This window comes from Oncorhynchus tshawytscha, linkage group LG07 (genome assembly GCF_018296145.1).
Source record: "Oncorhynchus tshawytscha isolate Ot180627B linkage group LG07, Otsh_v2.0, whole genome shotgun sequence".
NCBI lineage: Eukaryota > Metazoa > Chordata > Actinopteri > Salmoniformes > Salmonidae > Oncorhynchus > Oncorhynchus tshawytscha.
This window is the reverse complement of record NC_056435.1, coordinates 34,025,867-34,047,429: the sequence shown is the minus strand read 5'-3', so window position 1 is coordinate 34,047,429 and position 21,563 is coordinate 34,025,867. Positions and strand designations below refer to the sequence as shown.

The 21,563-nt window shown below is 42.5% G+C and overlaps 1 protein-coding gene across 2 annotated transcripts in view; it reads left to right on the top strand.

Annotated features, from left to right (window-relative positions):
* The window catches only part of LOC112254423 (FYVE, RhoGEF and PH domain-containing protein 5), a 46,031-nt gene extending 30,922 nt beyond the window's left edge, over positions 1-15,109 (top strand). Inside the window, exons 8-20 of one of the 2 annotated variants that reach the window (XM_024427003.2) lie at positions 3,772-3,862; positions 4,033-4,083; positions 4,262-4,320; positions 5,591-5,662; positions 5,871-5,939; positions 10,781-10,864; positions 11,707-11,786; positions 11,965-12,061; positions 12,262-12,399; positions 12,605-12,844; positions 12,965-13,066; positions 13,488-13,642; positions 13,730-15,109. In XM_024427003.2, the coding sequence (XP_024282771.1) occupies positions 3,772-3,862; positions 4,033-4,083; positions 4,262-4,320; positions 5,591-5,662; positions 5,871-5,939; positions 10,781-10,864; positions 11,707-11,786; positions 11,965-12,061; positions 12,262-12,399; positions 12,605-12,844; positions 12,965-13,066; positions 13,488-13,642; positions 13,730-13,766 (1,275 nt within the window). In that variant the 3' untranslated portion in view covers positions 13,767-15,109. Of the gene's footprint in view, positions 1-3,771; positions 3,863-4,032; positions 4,084-4,261; positions 4,321-5,590; positions 5,663-5,870; positions 5,940-10,780; positions 10,865-11,706; positions 11,787-11,964; positions 12,062-12,261; positions 12,400-12,604; positions 12,845-12,964; positions 13,094-13,487; positions 13,643-13,729 lie in introns of both variants that reach the window. The other variant, XM_024427002.2, reaches the window with a different exon arrangement.
* The last annotated feature ends 6,454 nt before the right edge of the window (positions 15,110-21,563 follow it).

Sequence of the window (21,563 nt, the reverse complement as noted above, 5' to 3'; positions counted from 1 at the left end):
AGGATGCAGAGATTGAGCTTGTGCCGATTCCGGTGTGAGTTATCTGGCCCAAATGTATTACTTGGAGCTCGGGCCGATTAGGGCTACGCTCTGGCAGATGATTACACGGGCTGCTTTATATAATTAACATTTTATTATTTATTTTTCCATATTTTCTCATTGTTTCTGTGATTTAAAAAAATACAATTAACATTTAAATGAGTCCTGTGTAGTATTTTAGTATTTTGATACTTTGTGCAAGCATTAAAAAAAATTGTGTCTGGAACTTCCCAAGTGGCGCAGCGGTCTAAGACACTGCGTTGCAGTGCAAACTGCGTTTCTACAATTGCTGGTTCGAGACCTGTGTTGACCGGGAAACCCATGAGGGGATGCACAATTGTCCCTGTGTCGTCCGAGTTAGGGGAAGGTTTGGCCAGCTGGGATGTCATTGTCCCATCGCGCTGTAGTAACTCCTGTGGCAGGCTAGGCGCATGCACGCTGACACGGTCACCAGGTGTATGGTGTTGCCTCTGAGACAAAATGCTTTTTTGTGGATGGGAAGCATTTGTATGTATAAAATGTATAATAGTAATATTTTAAGTCACTGAATCAGGTAATTTTGTATACATTTATTTAAATTTGCATAGGGACGCTTCTGGGGGGATTCTGGTGAGATGCCGGCAAAGTGGCTGAATTCTGGTAGATGGAAACGGCCCGATGTACTTGGGCCCATTCTGGGTAGTCATTCATTTTGATTCCGGGCCGAGTCCGACACCTGATTCCAAGCCAATTCAATCAGTTCCGCCCCCCCAGAAGAGTGCCGTTTCTGGGCCGATTCCTCATTGCTAGCTGGGTAATTACGCTTTTTTACCAACGTTTACTGACACGGGCTATATTCAACTGGTGGTGAGCGTTCGGAAATTCATAATTTATTCTGTGCTCTGGCACACTCAGACAAGAGTGCTCTGAAATCGGAGAAGATAGCCAGACTGAATTTACGAACGCACCCAAAATGGTTACTTGCATAGTGGAGTCTTTTGTTAAGACATGTAGCTAGCTAGGTAAACAATGAAACATAATCCCATCTCATGACATTACTACCCTGCATGTATCTGCAGGAAGCTAACCAACCCGGTTCAATGTTAGCTAGCTGACATTGGGCTATAGCTAGCCAAGCAAATGTCTCTGAGATACGAATAATAAGAACATACACGTAACGTTAGCTAGCGAGCCAGCCAGCTAACATTAGCTAGCTAGCCAACAGTACACATTAACTTGAAATGAAACCACTTTCTGTCAAAATTAGAAGCATGTATTATCTGAAAATGTAGCTAACTAGACTATCTTACACATATACATCAAGGATGGACGCATCTCCTGTCGGATGCCATGGTTGCCCTTAGTTTGAAGATGTAATTCGGAGACAGGTGTTTTCTCCATCTCCAACATTCTCAAATTCCACTGATTTCAAAACTTGGTCCTGCAGAAAGTGGAGAGCAACACTTATGCAGTTTTACTACACAATACATTTAAAAAACTGTGTTAGACAGGATTACCTAGACAGACTGACCAGCTCAAACAGACAGAAGAAGCATGCTATATGGCAGACCAATCCAAACTCATCTCTTGGCATGTCCAGCCCACCCATTATCTGATTTAATGAAAAAGGTAACGTTCAAAGGTTCTCCTGTGAAGTAGTGACCCACAACATGCGCCTAGTTTTCTGAAACGGGTCACATATGTGATAGTGGAGTAGTGGCCTGAGGGAACACACTAAATTCGATTAGCTTTGCAGCAGCTAATGGGGATCCTTAATAAATACAAATACAAATCATCTCATGTGAAATAAATGTGACAACATGGGGTTGCAAAATTTCAACATATGATAACATGAAACTACACATGACAACATTATACATTTTTCACATACAAAACTGCAAGTCCGATTTTTACATGTGAATGTATTTTAGATGTGCAAAATGCAATTCCACATGTGAGAGTTAGATATTCACATGTTAATATTTTTCACATTTGAAAGTGAAAATTACATTTTCACATGTGAATGTTTTTCACATGTGAAACTGCAAATTCACATGTGAATCTGCAATTTACATGTGAGATGAAAATATGTTATTGTCCCTCATGTGAAAAGGTGGTGCAGGTGAACTCTAAATGTAATACATGTGAACAGCTGACCTCACATCTGTCTATTTTGTTTTTACATGTGAACATTTCAGCTCAACATGTGAAAACAGCTATTACACATGTGAAACTACACATTTCACATGTGTTTTTTTGTAAGGGAAGTAATACATAGTGTCACGCTGCTCTGCTAAAATAGTGTAAACGTCTTTATGTGATCAATGTGATTACATTTGATATTATCACCTAGTGCTGGCTTTTCAATATGATTTACTTTGAAGTCCAACGTGTTGGAACCCAAGTGAAATCAGTTATTGACATAGACATGGTGGCATAGCAGGAAGATTCTCATTTGAAGGGATTCCATAGGGCAGAAGAATAGAGACAGTACAGGGTTTGTGTGGTGAAGAGATTTGGAGTGGTCGGGTTGGTGGTCAAACGTTATGTCAAGATTATCTCATTCATCCTTCTGTCATCTATGTGTGTTCAGATCGTGAGACGTGTTAAATAATAGTTACTGTGTATATACGTATAAACATGCACAATATAATGTAAAAGGTTATGTGATCACGTGAAAATCGTCATGTGAAATACATTACATGAGAACGGTTCCAAAAACACATCATTTCACATGTGAAATCATGAGACATTTCCACATGTGAAATCATGTGGTTTTTCCATAGGGGGAGGGAATGGAGTAAGAGAAAAGGGGATTGAAACAGAGACAAAGAGAGAAAGAGAATTTAGGGTGGTGGATTAGCTGATTAGAGGTGGGGGTTTGACACTAGAATCCTGGTTCCAAATCGTTGCTCTATTTTTACTCCGTTCTGCTATGCTCCATCTCTCATAATGAAGACCAAGGTTGATGTGTGGTGGCTATTAATCCTCCCCTTTGTAGGGCCAGCAATATTGTCTCGCCAGCCCTGTGTGTGTGTGTGTGTGTGTCCGTACATTTGTGGGTGTGCTTGCATGTGTCTGTGTGTGTGTCCTTGCTTGCCTGTTTGCGCGTTTGCATGTGTGTGCGTGCATGCGTACGTGTGTGTGTGCTTACATGTGAGTGTGTGTATGTGTGTATGTTTGCGGGCCTGCGTGTGTGTGTGTGTGTTCCACAGTCACGCAGTGTAAATGAAGAGATGGTTGTCTCAGTCCCGTGGGGGGGTTATCTCTTCGTCTCTAATGAGGAACGGGGCTCTATTGGGTTAGGAGACTTCTCAGTCAATGGTGATGTGTGGATCTGCTCTGGGCCCTTTGTATTATAGACCCTCTCTGGGACTGGGAATACATGTCCGTCAGACACAATTAGCCTCTGAAAGATTTGTTTTAGATATCTCGCTTATTCTCCCCTTTGAAGGGATTCCATAGGGCAGAAGAATAGAGACAGTACAGGGTTTGTGTGGTGAGGAGATTTGGAGTGGTCAGGTTGGTGGTCAAATGTTCTGTCAAGATTATCTCATTCATCCTTCTGTCATCTATAGCTTTGATTGCATCATTTTAACAGCGGTTACCCAAGTTGAGAGTAGTGTTGTGCATTGTATTATTTATTTGCGTGTGCGAGGTTACGTGTTCATGTCTGTGCGCAATGCGTGTGTGTATGTTCCACAGTCATGCATGCAGGTGTGTGTTAACCTGGCAATGTGTTTATGTGTGCAGAAGCAAGGTCCAGATGGAGCTCAGGTCCAATTGAAGCACCAGCTGCTGCAGGTCATTGTGAGAGTCCTCCAGTACCGCATGCTGCTCACAGGTATTTGACACACACCTCATAATGTACTATTGCAAAATTGTAATACTAACTTCCATTTATGTACCCCATCTTGGCTCTCGACCTTGAATAGTGTTATGTGGCATTCTGCACATTATTCATCCATTTCTGTTTTTGAATCATTTGTTTGTTTGTGCCATTATGTTTTGTAGATTACTTAAACAACCTCTCCCCTGATTCGAAAGAATATGAGGATACACAAGGTATGGTCATTCTCTGCTTTTTAAGAATTGCCAAAAACATGTTTTTGGCAGAGGTCAGACACACACACACACACACACACACACACACACACACACACAGATACAATATCATAGGTTAGTTGTTTACTCCCTGCATATTAATGGACATTAACCCTTTCTGTCTCTCCCTCTGTTCCAGCTGCCTTAGTCATCGTTTCAGAGGTGGCAGACCAGGCTAATGAAAACCTCAAGCAAGGGGTAAATCGGTGTGTCTGTATGGGTGTTTCTCTATTTATTTCAGATGACTGTGTACATGTGCTCATGCAAGTGTTTGCTAGAGGTATGCATGTACAGAATGTACAAACTTGGAGTGTGAACTTGAAAGTGTGGAGACAGCTCACATTTTCCCTGTGTAAATCCTTCTTGGTTCCGCATGGCAACACTATTGTGAGTGAAATCGCGTCAGTCATCTTGGAGAGGCCTGTCTCTCTGCTCACACTGGGCTCTGTTGCCTATTGATTAATGTGAGGGCGAGGAAAGATGATATCATCAAAGATCCCAGGTGCTTCGTAACAAAGGGTGCAGTATGAGTAAGGACATTACTTACATTGTAGAGCACACACACACCCTCACGCAGATCCTCCTAGGATAGATCATATATCCCCTGTCTCTCAAACAGCCACACAGATCATCCTAAGATAGATCGTATATCCCCTGTCTCTCAAACAGCCACACAGATCCTCATAAGATAGATCATATATCCCCTGTCTCTCAAACAGCCACACAGATCCTCATAAGATAGATCACATATCCCCTTAAGGCAGAAAGCCTTAAGCCTTAAATGGTTGAGCATTTTGCCCTGTCTGTTTTGGTCTGTAGTCATTGACAGTTTGGATGCCTTTGTTAAGGCCTCTAGAAGTGCCACCAATTATGAATTAATATGCTGTAATGTGAAAACACTTCACCTAGCATCCAACCTGCTTGCACCAATCTCTTGTAATTACAGAAAAATACTGTGAAAAACAAATGCCTCAATTAATTTAATTAATTTATCCATTCATTCCCGATTACGGTAGCATTTGCTTTTTTACAGTATAATACAGTATATTGTTAGGGAATGTACTGTGTGTCCTTACGGTACTTTCTTTGATACCGTTTTTATATTACTGTAATATAAAATACAGAATTTTATTTGCCACCGAGCTGCCTGTAAGCTACTTTTTACTGCCTGCAAGCTAGACTGTCAAATTCACAGTAACCCATTTACAGTGTACGCGTGTCACACACACACACACACACACACACACACACACACACACACACACACACACACACACACACACACACACACACACACACTATCTCTTCCACTCCTATTCAGTTTCCAGCAGCACATCCCTTTCCACTGCCCTCCCTCTCATTCACAAGGACAGTTCCTCTCTTTACCCATCTCTCACAGGAAAATTCCTCCTTATCTCACTCTCCTCTCTTGTCCCTCTCTCTCTCTCTCTGTCTCTCTGACACACAGGAGAATTTGTTGCGGCTGGTTCACATTGAGTACAGTGTCAGAGGCAAGAGAGATCTACTCAAGCCAGGAAGGGTGAGATCAGTCTGCCTCTCTCTCTTTCACTCTCTCTCTCTCTCTCTCTGAACAGTGTTACTCTGTTCAACAAACAACATAAACAGTGAATAATACCAATCTCAGACCGTGGCCGCCTAGAAATCCGACACAGGATCTAAAAGCCCACTGCTAGTGCAGTACAGGCAGTCCTCTTGTTAACATGTTCTCTATTTCTGTGTGTTTGCAGATGTTTGTGAAGGAAGGCACTCTAATGAAAGTTTCCAGGAAAAGCAGACAGCCCAGACACCTATTTCTGGTAACTATTACCGGGCTACTAACCACTATCCTCTTCATGTGCCATTAAAACTTTCACTAATATTTCAGAATCACACATGGTGGTCATTCGGATCATGAAAGGGTGGGGTCTCATCCAAGTTTTCTGGATACTGTTGTGGCTGGTAAAGGCAATCAGATGTAGAGGGAGACAGGTTCTGACTTAGAATATGTGGACAACTACAAATACCTAGGTGTCTGGTTAAACTGTAAACTCTCCTTCCAGACTCACATCAAAGATCTCCAATCCAAAGTTAAATCTAGAATTGACTTCCTATTTCGCAACAAAGCATCCTTCACTCATGCTGCCAAACATACCCTTGTAAAACTGACCATCCTACCGATCCTCTACTTCGGCGATGTAATTTACAAAATAGCCTCCAATACCCTACTCAATAAATTGGATGCAGTCTATCACAGTGCCATCCGTTTTGTCACCAAAGCCCCATATACTACCCACCACTGTGACCTGTACGCTCTCGTTGGCTGGCCCTCGCTTCATACTCGTCGCCAAACCCACTGGCTCCAGGTCATCTACAAGACCCTGCTAGGTAAAGTCCCCCCTTATCTCAGCTCGCTGGTCACCATAGCAGCACCCACCTGTAGCACGCGCTCCAGCAGGTATATCTCTCTGGTCACCCCCAAAACCAATTCTTCCTTTGGCCGCCTCTCCTTCTAGTTCTCTGCTGCCACTGACTGGAACGAACTACAAAAATATCTGAAATTGGAAACACTTATCTCCCTCACTAGATTTAAGCACCAGCTGTCAGAGCAGCTCACAGATTACTGCACCTGTACATAGCCCATCTATAATTTAGCCCAAACAACTACCTCTCCCGCTACTGTATTTATTTATTTTGCTCCTTTGCACCCCATTATTTCTATCTCTACTTTGCACATTCTTCCACTGCAAATCTACAATTCCAGTGTTTTACTTGCTATATTGTATTTACTTTGCCACCATGGCCTTTTTTTGCCTTTACCTCCCTTATCTCACCTCATTTGCTCACATCGTATATAGACTTGTTTCTACTGTATTATTGACTGTATGTTTGTTTTACTCCATGTGTAACTCTGTGTTGTTGTATGTGTCGAACTGCTTTGCTTTATCTTGGCCAGGTCGCAATTGTAAATGGGAACTTGTTCTCAACTTGCCTACCTGGTTAAATAAAGGTGAAATAAAAAAATTAAAAACAGGGTGAGGCAGAGAGGCAAAGGGAGGAGACAGAGGGAGGCAGAATGTAGAAGCAGGCAGAGGAAGGAGGACAAGGCCACAGGGCCACACCTAGGGTTGCAAAATTCCAGGAACATGAAATAAATTCCCTGGTTTTCCCAAAATAACAGTTGGAGGATTCCGGATTTCCTGCTTATTCCCTCCTGATTCCAGGAATCCTCCAACCGAGATTTTGAGATAACCAGGGAATTTGTTGAACGTTCCCAGAAATTGACAACCTTAGCCCCACCATACCCAGCCAGGTGCCTCCCTCTCTCAGGGCTTGTTTTCGAGGGCCCTGCTTCCTCACAGGATGTTTGGTGTGGGTCACTGGATGCTGGCTTCCTGTGCAGTGAGGGGACTGACAGGGCTGCAAAGACCAGACACTCTGTAAACTGGGGGGAGTGACATAAAACAAAGTCTAAGGGAAGTAAATGGTAGAAAGAAGAAAAGGGTATCATATACTATTGTGACATTTACTAGTATGCACTTTATATTGAACTAAAACAAATAGCACAGTTGGTTCCTTGGAAGTTGTGGGAACGTATGTTTTTGGTTTCACATTGGTTGTGGGAACAACGCCATATGTTTCTTGGAACAATTTGAGAGCATGACTTCAAATAGAACCATGAGGAAACATGTAGGAAACATAATGCTGAAGTACTGAAATTCCCACAGAAGAACTTTGTTTATGAACATTCTCCGAATATTCTGAAAATATACATTTAAATAGAACCATAAGGAAACCTGTAGGTAACATAATAACATAATGCTGAAGTATTGAAATTCCCACAGAAGAACATTGTTTCTTAAAGTTCTCTTTTTGAGAACATTCCCAATGTGAAACTAGTTGGAGAACATTCCTAGAACATTACCAGAAATGTCATTCAATGTATCCATGTTTGAACTTTTAGGAAACATTATGTTGAAGTAATGAAATTCCAAGAAAATAAAATTATTTTGTCAAGTTCCTTAAATGTGCTGAGAATGTTCTAATGCCAAGCAACTGTCCTGCACCATTCTCAGAACATTGTGGGAAAGTTGTATGCAAAATAACCATAGGGCAACCACGCTCTCACCGAGCTCTAAGAAACATATGGTTCTCAGAACGTTATGTGCTAGCTGGGAGCCATTCTCTGAGGAGCCATTCTCTTTCTCTGCTTCCTTTTCCTACCAATTTCTTATTGTCTTCATGTCTCTCTCTCCCTGTGTCTCCCAAATGGGTTGTATATCAAATCAAATCCATGTTTATTTGTCACATGCGTCGAATACAACAGATGTAGACCTTCAACCGACAATGGAGTTCAAGAAATAGAGTTAAGAAACTAAAGTTTAAAAATATATATAAAAAAGTATCACAATAAAAGAACATTAACGAGACTCTATACAGGTGGTACCGGTACAGAGTCAATGTGCGGGGGTACAGGTTAGTTGAGGTCATTTGTGCATGTAGGTATGGGGGAAGTGACTATACATAGATCATAAACAGCAAGTAGCAGCAGTGTGAATGTAAAAAGTCCAGGTGGCCATTTGATTAATTGTTCAGCAGTCTTATGGCTTGGGGTAGAAGCTGTTAAGGAGCCTTTTGGTCCTAGAGTGATGGTTGAGAGACTGATGTGTGTGAGTAACTGGGTAGCTCCTCTGGAGTAGATGGCTGGAGAGGGGCAGCAGGTGTAATGTATGGGCCAGCGAGTCCAAACAGAGATGATGAAAGCCATCACTCACTTAGTGACACTGAGGAGCAGCTCTCAACAGCCATTAAGGCACTGTCATGGCAACCAAAGGAATGTCACTGTCATGGCAACTAAAGGAATGTCACTGTCATGCTAACCAGATGAAAGTCACTGTCATGCTAACCAGAGGAAAGTCACTGTCATGCTAACCAGAGGAAAGTCACTGTCATGGCAACCAGAGGAAAGTTTTAGAGAGGAGAGAGCCATGAGTGAAGGAAAGGATTAGGGGAGGAGTGAGAAGAGAGAGGGACTGTCACAGAAGGGAAGAAACAGGTGAAGTACTTGAAGCAGAAGAGAGGAAGAGAAACGTGTTGGGAAAGTGAATTTGCAGTAGTTGAGCATCTAATGCATGATTAAAATGGAGTTTCTAGGTTGTACTTTGTACACATCTCTGTAGGTGTCCTGGAGGGCAGGCAGTGTGCCCCCGGTGATGCATTGGGCAGACAGCACCACCCTCTGGAGAGCCCTGCGTTTGCGGGCGGTACAGTTGTCGTACCAGGCGGGGATACAGCCTGACAGGATGCTCTCAATTGTGCATCTGGAAAAGTTTGTGAGGGTATTAGGTGCCAAGCCAAATTTCGTCAGCCTCCTGAGGCTGTTGCGCCTTCTTCACCACAATGTCTGTGTGGGTGGACCATTTCAGATTGTCAGTGATGTGTACTCCAAGGAATGTAAAGCTTTTCACCTTCTCCACTGCGGTCCCGTTGATGTAGATGGGGGTGTGCTCACTCTACTGTCTCCTGAAATCCACGATCAGCTCCTGAATTATGTTGATGTTTAGGGAGATGTATTTTCCTGGCACCACAGTCAGGACTAGAGGGTCACATGCTGTTTTGTCCCTTTTGAGCTTGTTTTGTTGTTGTAGTGGTGGCTGGTTCCAGAGCCTCCACCCAGACCAGGCAGTTTCTCAGAGCAGCTGGGAGCTGGAAGGGACCGGTGGAGAATTCCTGGATGCTGCCTTATGGGCCGCGGATGTTTAGAGCACACAAAATGTGTGAATAATGATGTCACTGCTTTTGTCCCACTCTAAATAAGGCCCTCCAACACAATAGGCTGTAGTATGTTCTGAGGATTACAGTACGTTGGGTGTAATAAGCAAATAAACGTTGGTGCCTTTTTATCATAAAGCCTTTGTTGTGTGTGACATGGGAATGTGTGGTTTGAGGTGTTAACGTTTGAATGTGTGAATAATATGAAAGGAAATCCCCCCCCCCAAAAAAACAAATTGAGACCAAGGAGGTTCTACATTAATTGCTCTAAAGTCCTCCTCCAGTCTTCTTTTCACCTCATTGAACACCTGATTTACTAAACAAAAGGCACATCTCAATAGGTGGTCCAGGTATGACATGACATGACACAGGTGGTGGGGTGGGGTCTTCCTCTTTTGTTCTCTATTGCTCCTCAAGCAAGTCGGGAGATCAATGACATCACATCTGACCATCAGACCAACTCCTTGAATGCCTCACTCTTCGAAGTTTGCAGTTGTGTCGAAAAAAATATTATTTTGCTCAAAACATATATATTTTTACCCTTTAGTGTGTGTGATTTTCAAAAATCACTGGAGGATGTCTTCAAGTTTATAGTGCCCCCTGTGGCAAATTCCCTTGGAACGAGATAAGGGTTGTGTTTCCAATCTCCAGAAGTGTGTTCTTGTTCACTCCCCCCATGCATTTAAAAGCATTGGATTGGATGCAAGCATGGCTGGAGGGAGTATTTCTCACATTACTTTTAAATCCATTAGGGAAAGTATACGAGCATACACTTCAGGAGAAGGGTAGAGTACCGGAATGTAGCCGTACATTTCAGGCTGGCAGTCAGGCTGTGTTTGCACACATGATAGTAATCATACCTCTGTCCCTCTGTTTCTGTCTACACCAGTTGAATGATGTGATGCTGTACACCTATCCTCAGCAGGATGGTAAATACCGGCTGAAGAACACTCTCTATCTGTCTGGGATGAAGGTGAGTCCCACCCCCTCCTACTGAGGTGACCGTCCCTGATCTTCAGACCTCACCCCTGACCTATCAAATCAAATCAAATCAAATTTATTTATATAGCCCTTCGTACATCAGCTGATATCTCAAAGTGCTGTACAGAAACCCAGCCTAAAACCCCAAACAGCAAGCAATGCAGGTGTAGAAGCACGGTGGCTAGGAAAAACTCCCTAGAAAGGCCAAAACCTAGGAAGAAACCTAGAGAGGAACCAGGCTATGTGGGGTGGCCAGTCCTCTTCTGGCTGTGCCGGGTGGAGATTATAACAGAACATGGCCAAGATGTTCAAATGTTCATAAATGACCAGCATGGTCGAATAATAATAAGGCAGAACAGTTGAAACTGGAGCAGCAGCACAGTCAGGTGGAAGTTGAAACTGGAGCAGCAGCATGGCCAGGTGGACTGGGGACAGCAAGGAGTCATCATGTCAGGTAGTCCTGGGGCATGGTCCTAGGGCTCAGGTCAGTTGAAACTGGAACAGCAGCATGGCCAGGTGGACTGGGGACAGCAAGGAGTCATCATGTCAGGTAGTCCTGGAGCTCAGGTCCTAGGGCTCAGGTCCTCCGAGAGAGAGAAAGAAAGAGAGAAGGAGAGAATTAGAGAACGCACACTTAGATTCACACAGGACACCGAATAGGACAGGAGAAGTACTCCAGATATAACAAACTGACCCCAGCCCCCCGACACATAAACTACTGCAGCATAAATACTGGAGGCTGAGACAGGAGGCTGTGACAACCTATGGCTGTGTCACCATGTCTTTCTGTCTGTCTGTGTGCTGACTTCTGTGCTGTGTGTACTGTTCTCCCAGGTCAGTATACCCGTCATAGACAATGTGCTCAATGCCCTGAGGATCGAGGTGAATGACGTCAGCATCACCCTGTCAGCCAGGTAAGTCAGAGCAGAGGACACCTGTCTGGGGCTTTGTACCAGTCTTGTCCGTTGGTTACATACAGTATATAATATATGTACTTATATATACACATATACTGCATGTATACTGTATGTACACATGTATATGTCTAATTATGTGTACAGCCTGAACACATACCTGTTTCTGTGTCCCTAGTTCCTGTGGTGAGAGGGAGGACTGGTTCCACACGCTGAGTCGGGCCATAGCAGATCATGCTGCAGGCCTGTGTACTTTCGGTGGCCTCTGCAGTGAGGTAATGAGTTCACCGCTGAATGACACTCAGGACAGGACATACCATGAAAGCTCACTTGTAACCAATTTAACGTGTGACATTTATAAAATGCACAAAAGGTTGTTAACGTTGTTGTAACATTGTTGTTATGCTGTTGTAATATTGATGTATTGGTTTGTAATGTTGTTGTAACGTTGCTGCAACATTGTTTCCCCATGCAGGCACGTGAGAAGCTGTGGATGGCCCTGGGGGAGGCAGCTCCAGTGCTGGTGCCCGTGACTCATGTGATGATGTGTATGAACTGTACCTCCGACTTCAGCATGACCCTGAGACGCCACCACTGCAACGCCTGTGGGAAGGTGAGACACACACGGGCCTTACTGTAGGAGCCTGTCAATCATACTGCTGTCATAGGAGACTCTCACTCATACTGACCCCAACCCACTGTTTTACATTATCCTGGCAGACTCTTTTAGTATCTTGACTTCTTGATCTCCAACACTCCTTAAATCAGAGGTCCTCTCGTTCCACCTTCACACCTGTTCTCTCTCTCTCTACACCCAGGTGGTGTGTCGTGCCTGTTCCAGGAACAAGTATCCTCTGAAGTACCTCAAAGACAGGGTGGCCAAAGTGTGTGACCACTGCTACACTGAGCTCAGGAAGAGAGGTGTCAGTATCTCAGGGGCGTGTGGTAACTCCAGCCCCTGCACCCACCGGGCCAGTCGGCCCCTCTCAGCTGTGTTCCAGAGCTTCCAGCCCCCAAGCCTGTGGAGGAGCAGGAAGAGCACCTCTTCTCTCAACCAGGTCTGCAATACCTCATCACCTTTGACCTTTATCAGTGTAGTTCTGTAGTTCTGCTCTGATGCAATATTCTGTGGTATGCCCTACTAACTTCCTGATGTTGACCTCTGACCTATGTTGCAGGTGGTGTTGGGGGCTGAGGGCTCGGCCATGAGTGGCAGCCTGCAGCGGCGTAAGAAGAGCAAGAGGAAGTGGAAGAGGCTGTGGTTCCTCCTCAAAGACAAGGTGCTCTACACCTTCACAGCACGTGAGGTGAGGGGGCACAGAGTCTCCCACACCAGCCCCAAACACACACACACACACACACACACACACACACATACATACGTACACACACGTGAGCACGCACCCTCAATATACTCACAATATGCCCATATTATTCTGGACTCTTTTAAAAGCTTCTACAAAGTCTCTCCTGATATGGAGAAATTCTGTGCTCTCTCTTTATTTGTACTATTTATTGTATGTTTATTTTTACAAGCTTTGTAGGTACCATTTATAATAAGCAGTGTTGTTAACTTAAATCACAAATACAAGTGTGTGTTAGTTTCCTTGTTTCTCAAAATTCTGTAAAAACCTAATTGGTATATATAGCTTAGTATGTGACTTGTCCTTTATAAATGTCCCTACCTCACTCTCAACACAGGACAAGATGGCATCAGAGATTCTGCCCCTGCAGAGTTTCACAGTGAAGCTGACAGAGAGGCCGGAGGGAGAGGAGAGCTCCAACATGTTTCAGCTCTACCACAAGAAGACACTATACTACACCTTTAGAGCAGACGATCAGCACACTGCCCGCAGGTCAGGCTACACACACGCACACACACACACACAGGCAGACACACATACACATCTACCGTGTTCATGCTATTCACTTTTGTTTTGCAGGTGGGTCAATGCCATGGAGGAGGCCACAGTGTTATAACACCTGTCTGCACAGACCAACGCTGCCTGTGCATCGCCTATCGACCCACTCTCTCTTTCCTGGTGTCTTCTGCGCAAAACCATCCTTGACAAGGCTGCCATCTACAGGCAGAAGGGCATACATGCAGACTATGTGTGGGGAAAACATCCAAGAGTGAGCCTCTTTAAGGTGAAAAACCTCTCAGTCGAGTACAGTGTATACTCAGACTGGGTCAGTTCCAAACTCACTGCAGGACTTTGTTTGGGTCAGCAGTGGCGAACAGGAACCTGAAGAAGGATGAAACGTTGGTTGCTAGACCCATTAAATGTTTGTGAGCATAATTAAAGTGTTTGACTTTCTTTGAACACAAATCTTCCGAGGAAATACATAGAGCCAGCTCAAACACACACAGGTCCCTGTGTCAAAAGACCACAACTGCATGTCACAACATGCCACAACTGTAAAACTCCTAGACAATGTGTATCAAAATGTTTGATTGACAGCCTTCAGTGCCAGTGCACATTCACACACTTGTCTTTTCTGACACTCTTTGTCTACCGTGAACTTGTACATGGAACAACTTTGTATGGGTTCTGTTTTGGATAGTGCACACCGCTGTACAAACAATACCAAATCAAAATGCTGCCCTACCATGGCAAAACGCAGTAACTACCTCGTTTTTCTGAAATGCAAAAAAATATATATATCAAGACAGACTGCAATTTCGGATATTCCATGATATATTCTGATCAACTGGCTTGTTCTTGTGTCAGGAAACGAAATAACACATTAATCAGATAATATACCTGGCCATTAAAACAGATCAAAGATTTTTGATCAGAATTCATAGTTACTGCGTTTTGCATTTGTCGGGCAGTATTAACAACTTTGCTATTGTATGGAGACGTTTATGTACTGTAAGAGACGCATCGTATTTCAAATAGTGTAATATTCAATTCACACATTTTGAAGTGAGGTATAATAAGTATTTGTACAGCAATGTTATTGAATGATGTTACAAGCGAAAGCCATTTTAATCATCATATCTTGTCCAATGTACTCTCTGTGAACATACTTGTTTTACACCACAGGTGTAATAACAATGCCAGAATGTGAAATGTTACAGACAGTTTTAGTATTATTCAACAAAAGATCATCTTGAAGTATATTTCATAGCTGAATGTACAGTTTCTGAACCTTTTCTGAAAGGGTGGTTACGTTTTTGAAGTGCCAACCGTTTCCATTTGAATGCCATGCCATGTGTTTTGGATAAACAAATGTGCATATATCAAATGATAGTCTTTATGGGAACGGCTGAAAAGTAAATGGTTAAACAAATCAATAAATATCAGTTTTAGCATCAACTGAGCGCTTTTCTTTGATGCTGATGATGTCACTCTTTTTTTTCCTCTCTTTTCTAATTCTCCTTCTTTGAGAACATCAGATATTAACAGACTATCCCTGTCAGACTTGTCAGACTACATTTTATTCTAGTCAAAAATGCAGTCCTGCACATCATGAGTACATGTATCTACACTCGGTCGATACGTTTGGTCTTCACACCTGGGATTATGGGTTATACCAATAGTATTATGAGATTGTACCTCTAACATGGCGTTGCATATAGCACCATTTAAATGTTGATGTACAGTATACAGTTAAACAATTACAATAAATAAACTCATCAGAAAAAGTTGCTTCTTCCGTGCTTCCATAAAGACCAGCAGAGACGGAATGTACATTTCATCAGAAACAATGATGGTGCAGTTGATATGGCACAGTTACTAGGAGTATGTAAATCAAATCAAATGTTATTGGTCGCATACACATATTTAGCAGATGTTATTGCGGGTTTAGCGAAATGGTCAGTGGGTTATTTCCAGGTGAACATCATAGTGAAGGTCATTTCACAAACAGACAAACTCATCATAAACAAACTGATACCCGTGCAGATCATGGCCCTCTGTTTCTCTCGAGCTTTGAGCCTGGGGCTGATACCCGGATAATGCTAAAAAGTCGTGCAGGTGTATTTGTCGATCAAGCGGTGGTTTAGCGATACTGTTGAAGTTTGAGCCCGGTCTAGTCCTAGAGATATAGCCTCAGACGAAGCTACCAAACATTTAAAAATGGAACTATCAAGAAGAAAACATCTCGCCTTGGAAGGTCACTTGATTAACTATCAAAGTCTTACGGATGAGTCTACAGCTATACACAGTCAAAATGCAGGGGCGCCTGTAAGAGGAGAACGCTATGAGGAAAATGATGAAGCTAAACAGAATGTAAACATGCGAGATCAGGATGATTCGTACGAAGTTAGTGCTAGATTCCATTGGACTAGAAACGAGAGACTGTTTTCATTTTTGTAACAGGCTTGACCAATGGTATTGCTTTGTTGATTTGTTTATTCTACTTACTTTATTTTTAAGTATCCTGCTTTACTGAGATTAGAATACCTGTTTTAACTTATCATAACCAAAATTGTTATAAATGTTTTATTATTTTCGCAGACACTCCTATCCAGTGCGACTTACAGAAGCAATTAGGGTTAAGTGCCTTGCTCAAAGGGCACATCGACAGATTTTTCACCTAGTCGGCTCAGGGATTCAAACCAGCAACCTTTCAGTTACTGGACCAACACGCTTTGCCGATAGGCTACCTGCATCACTTTATATTGTTCTATTGGGTGGCCTTTTCTTTGATGGTATGTACATCAAAGAAATGACATATTTACACTTATCTTATCCCCCCTACACTATGTAAAGTATACAAATGAATAAGTATTGGACCATATTGTTTCTGTGTGTGCTCTCCCCTTTTGAAGACTATGCAATACAGTTTTTGAGAGAACCTCAGACACACACATCAGAAACATACACGATGTGATGCCTTTTACTTCAATTCCCCTCTCCACATAACATGGGTTAAAGCTGATGACGATACGCATGATACACATTGAAAGATTCCAGCCTCTTATTTTCATTGTGATTGTTGTATTATATGATGTTATGAGGTGATGATCGATATTACTGGTATGGCTGCAGTAGGCATTGGCATGTCATCAGCCTTTGACACACTCATATCTCTGGTATGTACCTAAACAGGTGTGTCTCTTGGCTCCTGTGGTTGTTGTTTCTGTGTAACTATGCTGCCTACCTGCAGTAATCTAAAGCACGTGGGGTTTCCTGATTCATTTTTATGTATGTTTACAGTATATCCGTGTGATGACATTTGGGAGCAGTATTCCAAGTGCATGGGTGTTGTGTTGAGTCTTGAGAACAGTAATTGTGAAGGGTTTATGATACGGACTCTACCTCAAATCTACAAGTCTACAGGTGCATTCATCCCATACTGTCTTTGTGCCTACCCTGCTTCCCTGCTAGGACTGAACTGATGGTAATATGACACAAATAAGATAAGCTAATTAGCCATATCAAAGAGTTCCACTGAGCCCCAACCGACCAGCAGACCAGGGAAAGGAATGCAGCAGCTGGTATGAATAATTAAAGTTAAGAAACAGCACAAAACATTTTGTCCTACTTCTTTTCAACGCCTGCAATATTAATGGTCACAAGTTAAACAGAACACTGAAGGCCAACGGCAAGAGCTTTCCAGCAAAACAAGACTTGTTTTCATTTTAATGTCTGATCCAGCCAGGTCCCCTGAAACTATATCAAAGCTTGGGTTTGATCCCAGAGTACACAGACTAACAGAACCTTAAGGTCAGTGAGGAGAGGAGAAATGGGGGGAACTTGACAAAGTGACAGTATGGGAGAGGACAGAAGACTGGAAGATGTACGATGCAGGGGTTGAGGGGTAATGTGGAAGTATGAAGTATGTTTGGATATGTTAGATAAAGATAGAAAGATGGAGTGAGTGAGATTAGAGGAAGCAGTGAAGGATGGATGAAGAAGGAAATGGGGTTGCTCTAGTTACCACCATCCCTGGAGTCATTGTGGCCCAATACTAAGTCAGTGCTGAGAGGGAGAGAAACAGAGAGAGAGACTACGGGAAAAAAAATCCCTCTCTGAAGAACCTGAAAGACATTTTGCTCTACTTTTCGCTAATCCATCATGTCCTTTCCCACTGGGCACAGACGTCAGTTCAACATCTAGTTTTGATTTACATTTGGTTGAGTTGTCAACTAAAATGTCACCATGTCTTTGCTTTTAGGTTAAAAGTTGGGTGAAAGAAATAAAAATATGAAATGCCCTTATGTTGACTTTTTGCTAATACTATTAGTTTTTGACGTTGATTCAACATAATCACATTTTTTTTGTCTAAATTATTTGGAAACAACATTGATTCAACCAGTTGTTGCCAAGTGGGTTGTGCTCTCCCTCTACCTGAGTCTGTCTCCCCTTGTTCTCAGTGTTTCTCTCTCTCTCTCTCTCTGCAGGAGCCAAGGAAAGAGGAATTAGAGACGGGTCACTGTGAGCATGCCAGATCAATGGAGTCTGTCTGTGTTCTGCAGTGCCCTCAAGGTGAGAGTGGAGCTCTAAAGATATACAATGACAAATCTGTCCCTCCTTGGAAAGTTTGGATCCACAATCAGGAGAGAGTAATTCATTGACTGGTGGAGGGATGTAGAAAGAGAGAGAGAGTCAGAGAAAGGTTATGTTTAATTGAGGCATTTTTTAATTAAAAGGGCTTCTTTCTCCAGTGGTTCCAGTGTGACCTTTCCTCCTTGTCAGCATTCCAGGGATGGTCCATCCTCTACACTGCAGACAGGAAACACCTGACCAGGCTTCAGGATCAGGGGTCAGTTAATCATCAGGAAGCATGGTGTTTATTTGAAAATAAATATGTTTTTTTTTTAAAGCAGGGCGTTCGATTTCTGTGAAAGTCCAAAGTAAGAAATGGAGAGTACAGTACACAGGAAGGGATCATGTGTTTACCAATAGAACATCTAGTTCAGATTTAGTACAGAACATATTTTGTGCTTCAGATCAGAATGTACTTGTGTCCATTTGATAATCAGGCCATCTATGTCATCTACAGTATAGGCTAGCATGGCATGTAAAGCATGTCAAACAGATGGACAAGCCTCTAGGTGTTTGTAATTTCTTCAAAAGTTTTCAAGATAAAAAAAAAAATCAGTTAGTCAGTGGCTAAAATAGGAAAGTAAGGTTTTGCTGCTTTTAGAGAGTGATAAGTGTTCAATAAAGTATTTCAATGTTTGACACTCACACTGTCTCCATGTATGTGTAAAACATCTCAGTGTTGGCCACAGCAAAATGGATTGGTTTACCACATGCTTGTGTGTAAGCCAATTTAAACGGGAAGCTGATATCTTACTATCCTCTCCACATGTGCACACACCACAAATAGTAGCCTATTCGTACAGAAAGCCACTGTGTCAGTTTAAGAGCAATGTTATGGTATGATGAAGCTCACATGAATAAAGACAGGCTTTAGGACATGTGCAGGAAGGAGACAAGAGGAAGCGAAAAATGACAGGAGACAAAGAAGAGAGAATGGATGGAATAGTAAGAGAGGAAGGACATATAGAGAAAGGCTTGCTTCTTTAGCAGAGGTCAGGATGAAAGGACAATTCTCATTTTTTAGGTGTTTTTGCTTTGCCCTCCATCCATCCCTTCCTCTCATTACTCACCCTGATGTTTGCCCTGGCACCATAGGGACAACAGCAGCAGGCATAACCGCAGGAAACGTCTGTGTTCCCTGCCCTAACGTCCAGTGCCAATATGAAAACAAAGTTACACTGTCTGGGGCAGGACACACACTCTAAAAAGTAAAGATTCCTGGAGGATCCTTTAGGGGCTCTTCAAATTGAAACTGTGGGGGAACCTATAAATTCTTCAAAGAACCCCTTTTAATGGATCCCCTAAGCAGAATAAAACATCTTAATATGAGGTAAACTCCCAGCAGAGCCCCAAGTCCAATGGGCATATCCTCTGGCGTGTTGATGTTAACGTGTTCATGTTCTACGTATCCATAGCCAGAATGATTTTGCTGTCCATGGTGATCAAACAGGTTTCCTGTTATATTCAGCAGAGGTGAAGTCTGTGAATCCCCCAAAAATGTGTTATATAGATGTTTAACAAAACATGCGCCTCAGCTAGCCTTCAACATATTCTTATAGCATACATATTCTTACCTCTGTTGATTTTCTGTTTTAGAAAGATTTGCACTTATATGAAAAGATAAATGGAATCATCATAAAACAATATCAACTTAGACCATGCAAGGGACAAACCTTACCTTAAATTGAAGTGTAACGGCAGTCCTCTTGGTCTCAGGAGGAGGAGTAGGAAGGATCGGACCAATATGCAGCGTGGTAAGTGTTCGTCATTTATTTCAAATGCCCTGAACACTAAAATACAACGTAAACAAAAAGAACACCCGAAACAGTTCGGTCTGGTAACTAATACGAAGACAGAAAACAACTACCCCCAACCCATAGTGGGAAAACAGGCTGCCTAAGTATGGTTCTCAATCAGAGACAACGATTGACAGCTGCCTCTGATTGGGAACCATACCAGGCCAAAGACATAGAAATCTAACACGCAGAACAAAACATTGAATGCCCACCCCAACTCACGCCCTGACCAAACTAAAATAGAGACATAAAAAAGGAACTAAGGTCAGGACGTGACATGACAACACTACTACAACCGATCGGAGAGTGGACCTCCGATCGGTTATGCTCCTAAAAACCAATGAGGAGATGGGATGCCGGACTTGCAGTGCTTTGAGCATCACAAATAGAACCAATTTCTATTTTAGCGCCTGGCCACACAGACGGTCGCAGAGGTACACGAGTGGTGTGGGTGCAATGATTGAATAACATGTATGTGTACATTTATTTTGCAACGCTCGCGCACGAGACGCGAGCCATGTGGTCAGCATGTAAGGTTCTTCAAAGAACTTTGAGGGTCTTAGAAGAACCCTTGTTGAGCCCCTCATTTTTTAGAGTGCACAGCAGTAGTATCCCACACATCATAATCAGAGCTAAATTAATGGTATAGAAGACAAGTCAAACGTACCACTGTTTTAACACTGGAATGTGATGACAACACAGGAGAACAATCTGACAAAAGTAAGGTTAACAAAAGCCAAGCATCTCTTTCACACTAAGGTTGACTGTACACTGTACATGTCAAACACATGCATACTTTAGGAAAATAACCAACCTAAAATATATTGTGTGTGCGAAATAGTACAATAACATTTACATTACCTTACCTTGTCTAGGGAATGTGCTACGTCTATACCATTTACACAAGACAGTACACAAACACATTAATAACACACTTTACTTTCTTCTCTCACAGCAGTGCCACGGCCATAGGTATGACATAAGCATTAGGAGGTTGAATATGATTACTCAACCACTGGCACCTCTTATTAGAAACCTCTGTCTTTTATTTAAAGTTGGGAGTACAACACCACACCATGGTGATTATGGATATGATTGATGAAAAACCAAATCTGTGTCAGCATTCACTTCCAATTAGAAATACAAGTCTGTGTGACACCCATAAACTTTGAATGGGACTACAAATAGCCCTATAGAAGCTGGGACAGATTGGCTAAATTTAGAAGCTTCTTGTCTCTTATAGCCAGAGAGGTGGGCGGGTGGGGTATGATGACTCTTGATTCACTGCCTTGTATGGGTGAGGAGGATGGATGGATGGAAACAGATTTCTTAAATGAAGATCACTTAGAGCTGATTTTTTATATCCAACAATAAAAATCCACAAAAAAAAACAAATATTTATTTATTGCTCAGAAAACTTGGGGGGCCAAATAAATCCCTGCTCTAACCTATGGAGTGAGGGACTACATTTTCTCTCTCTC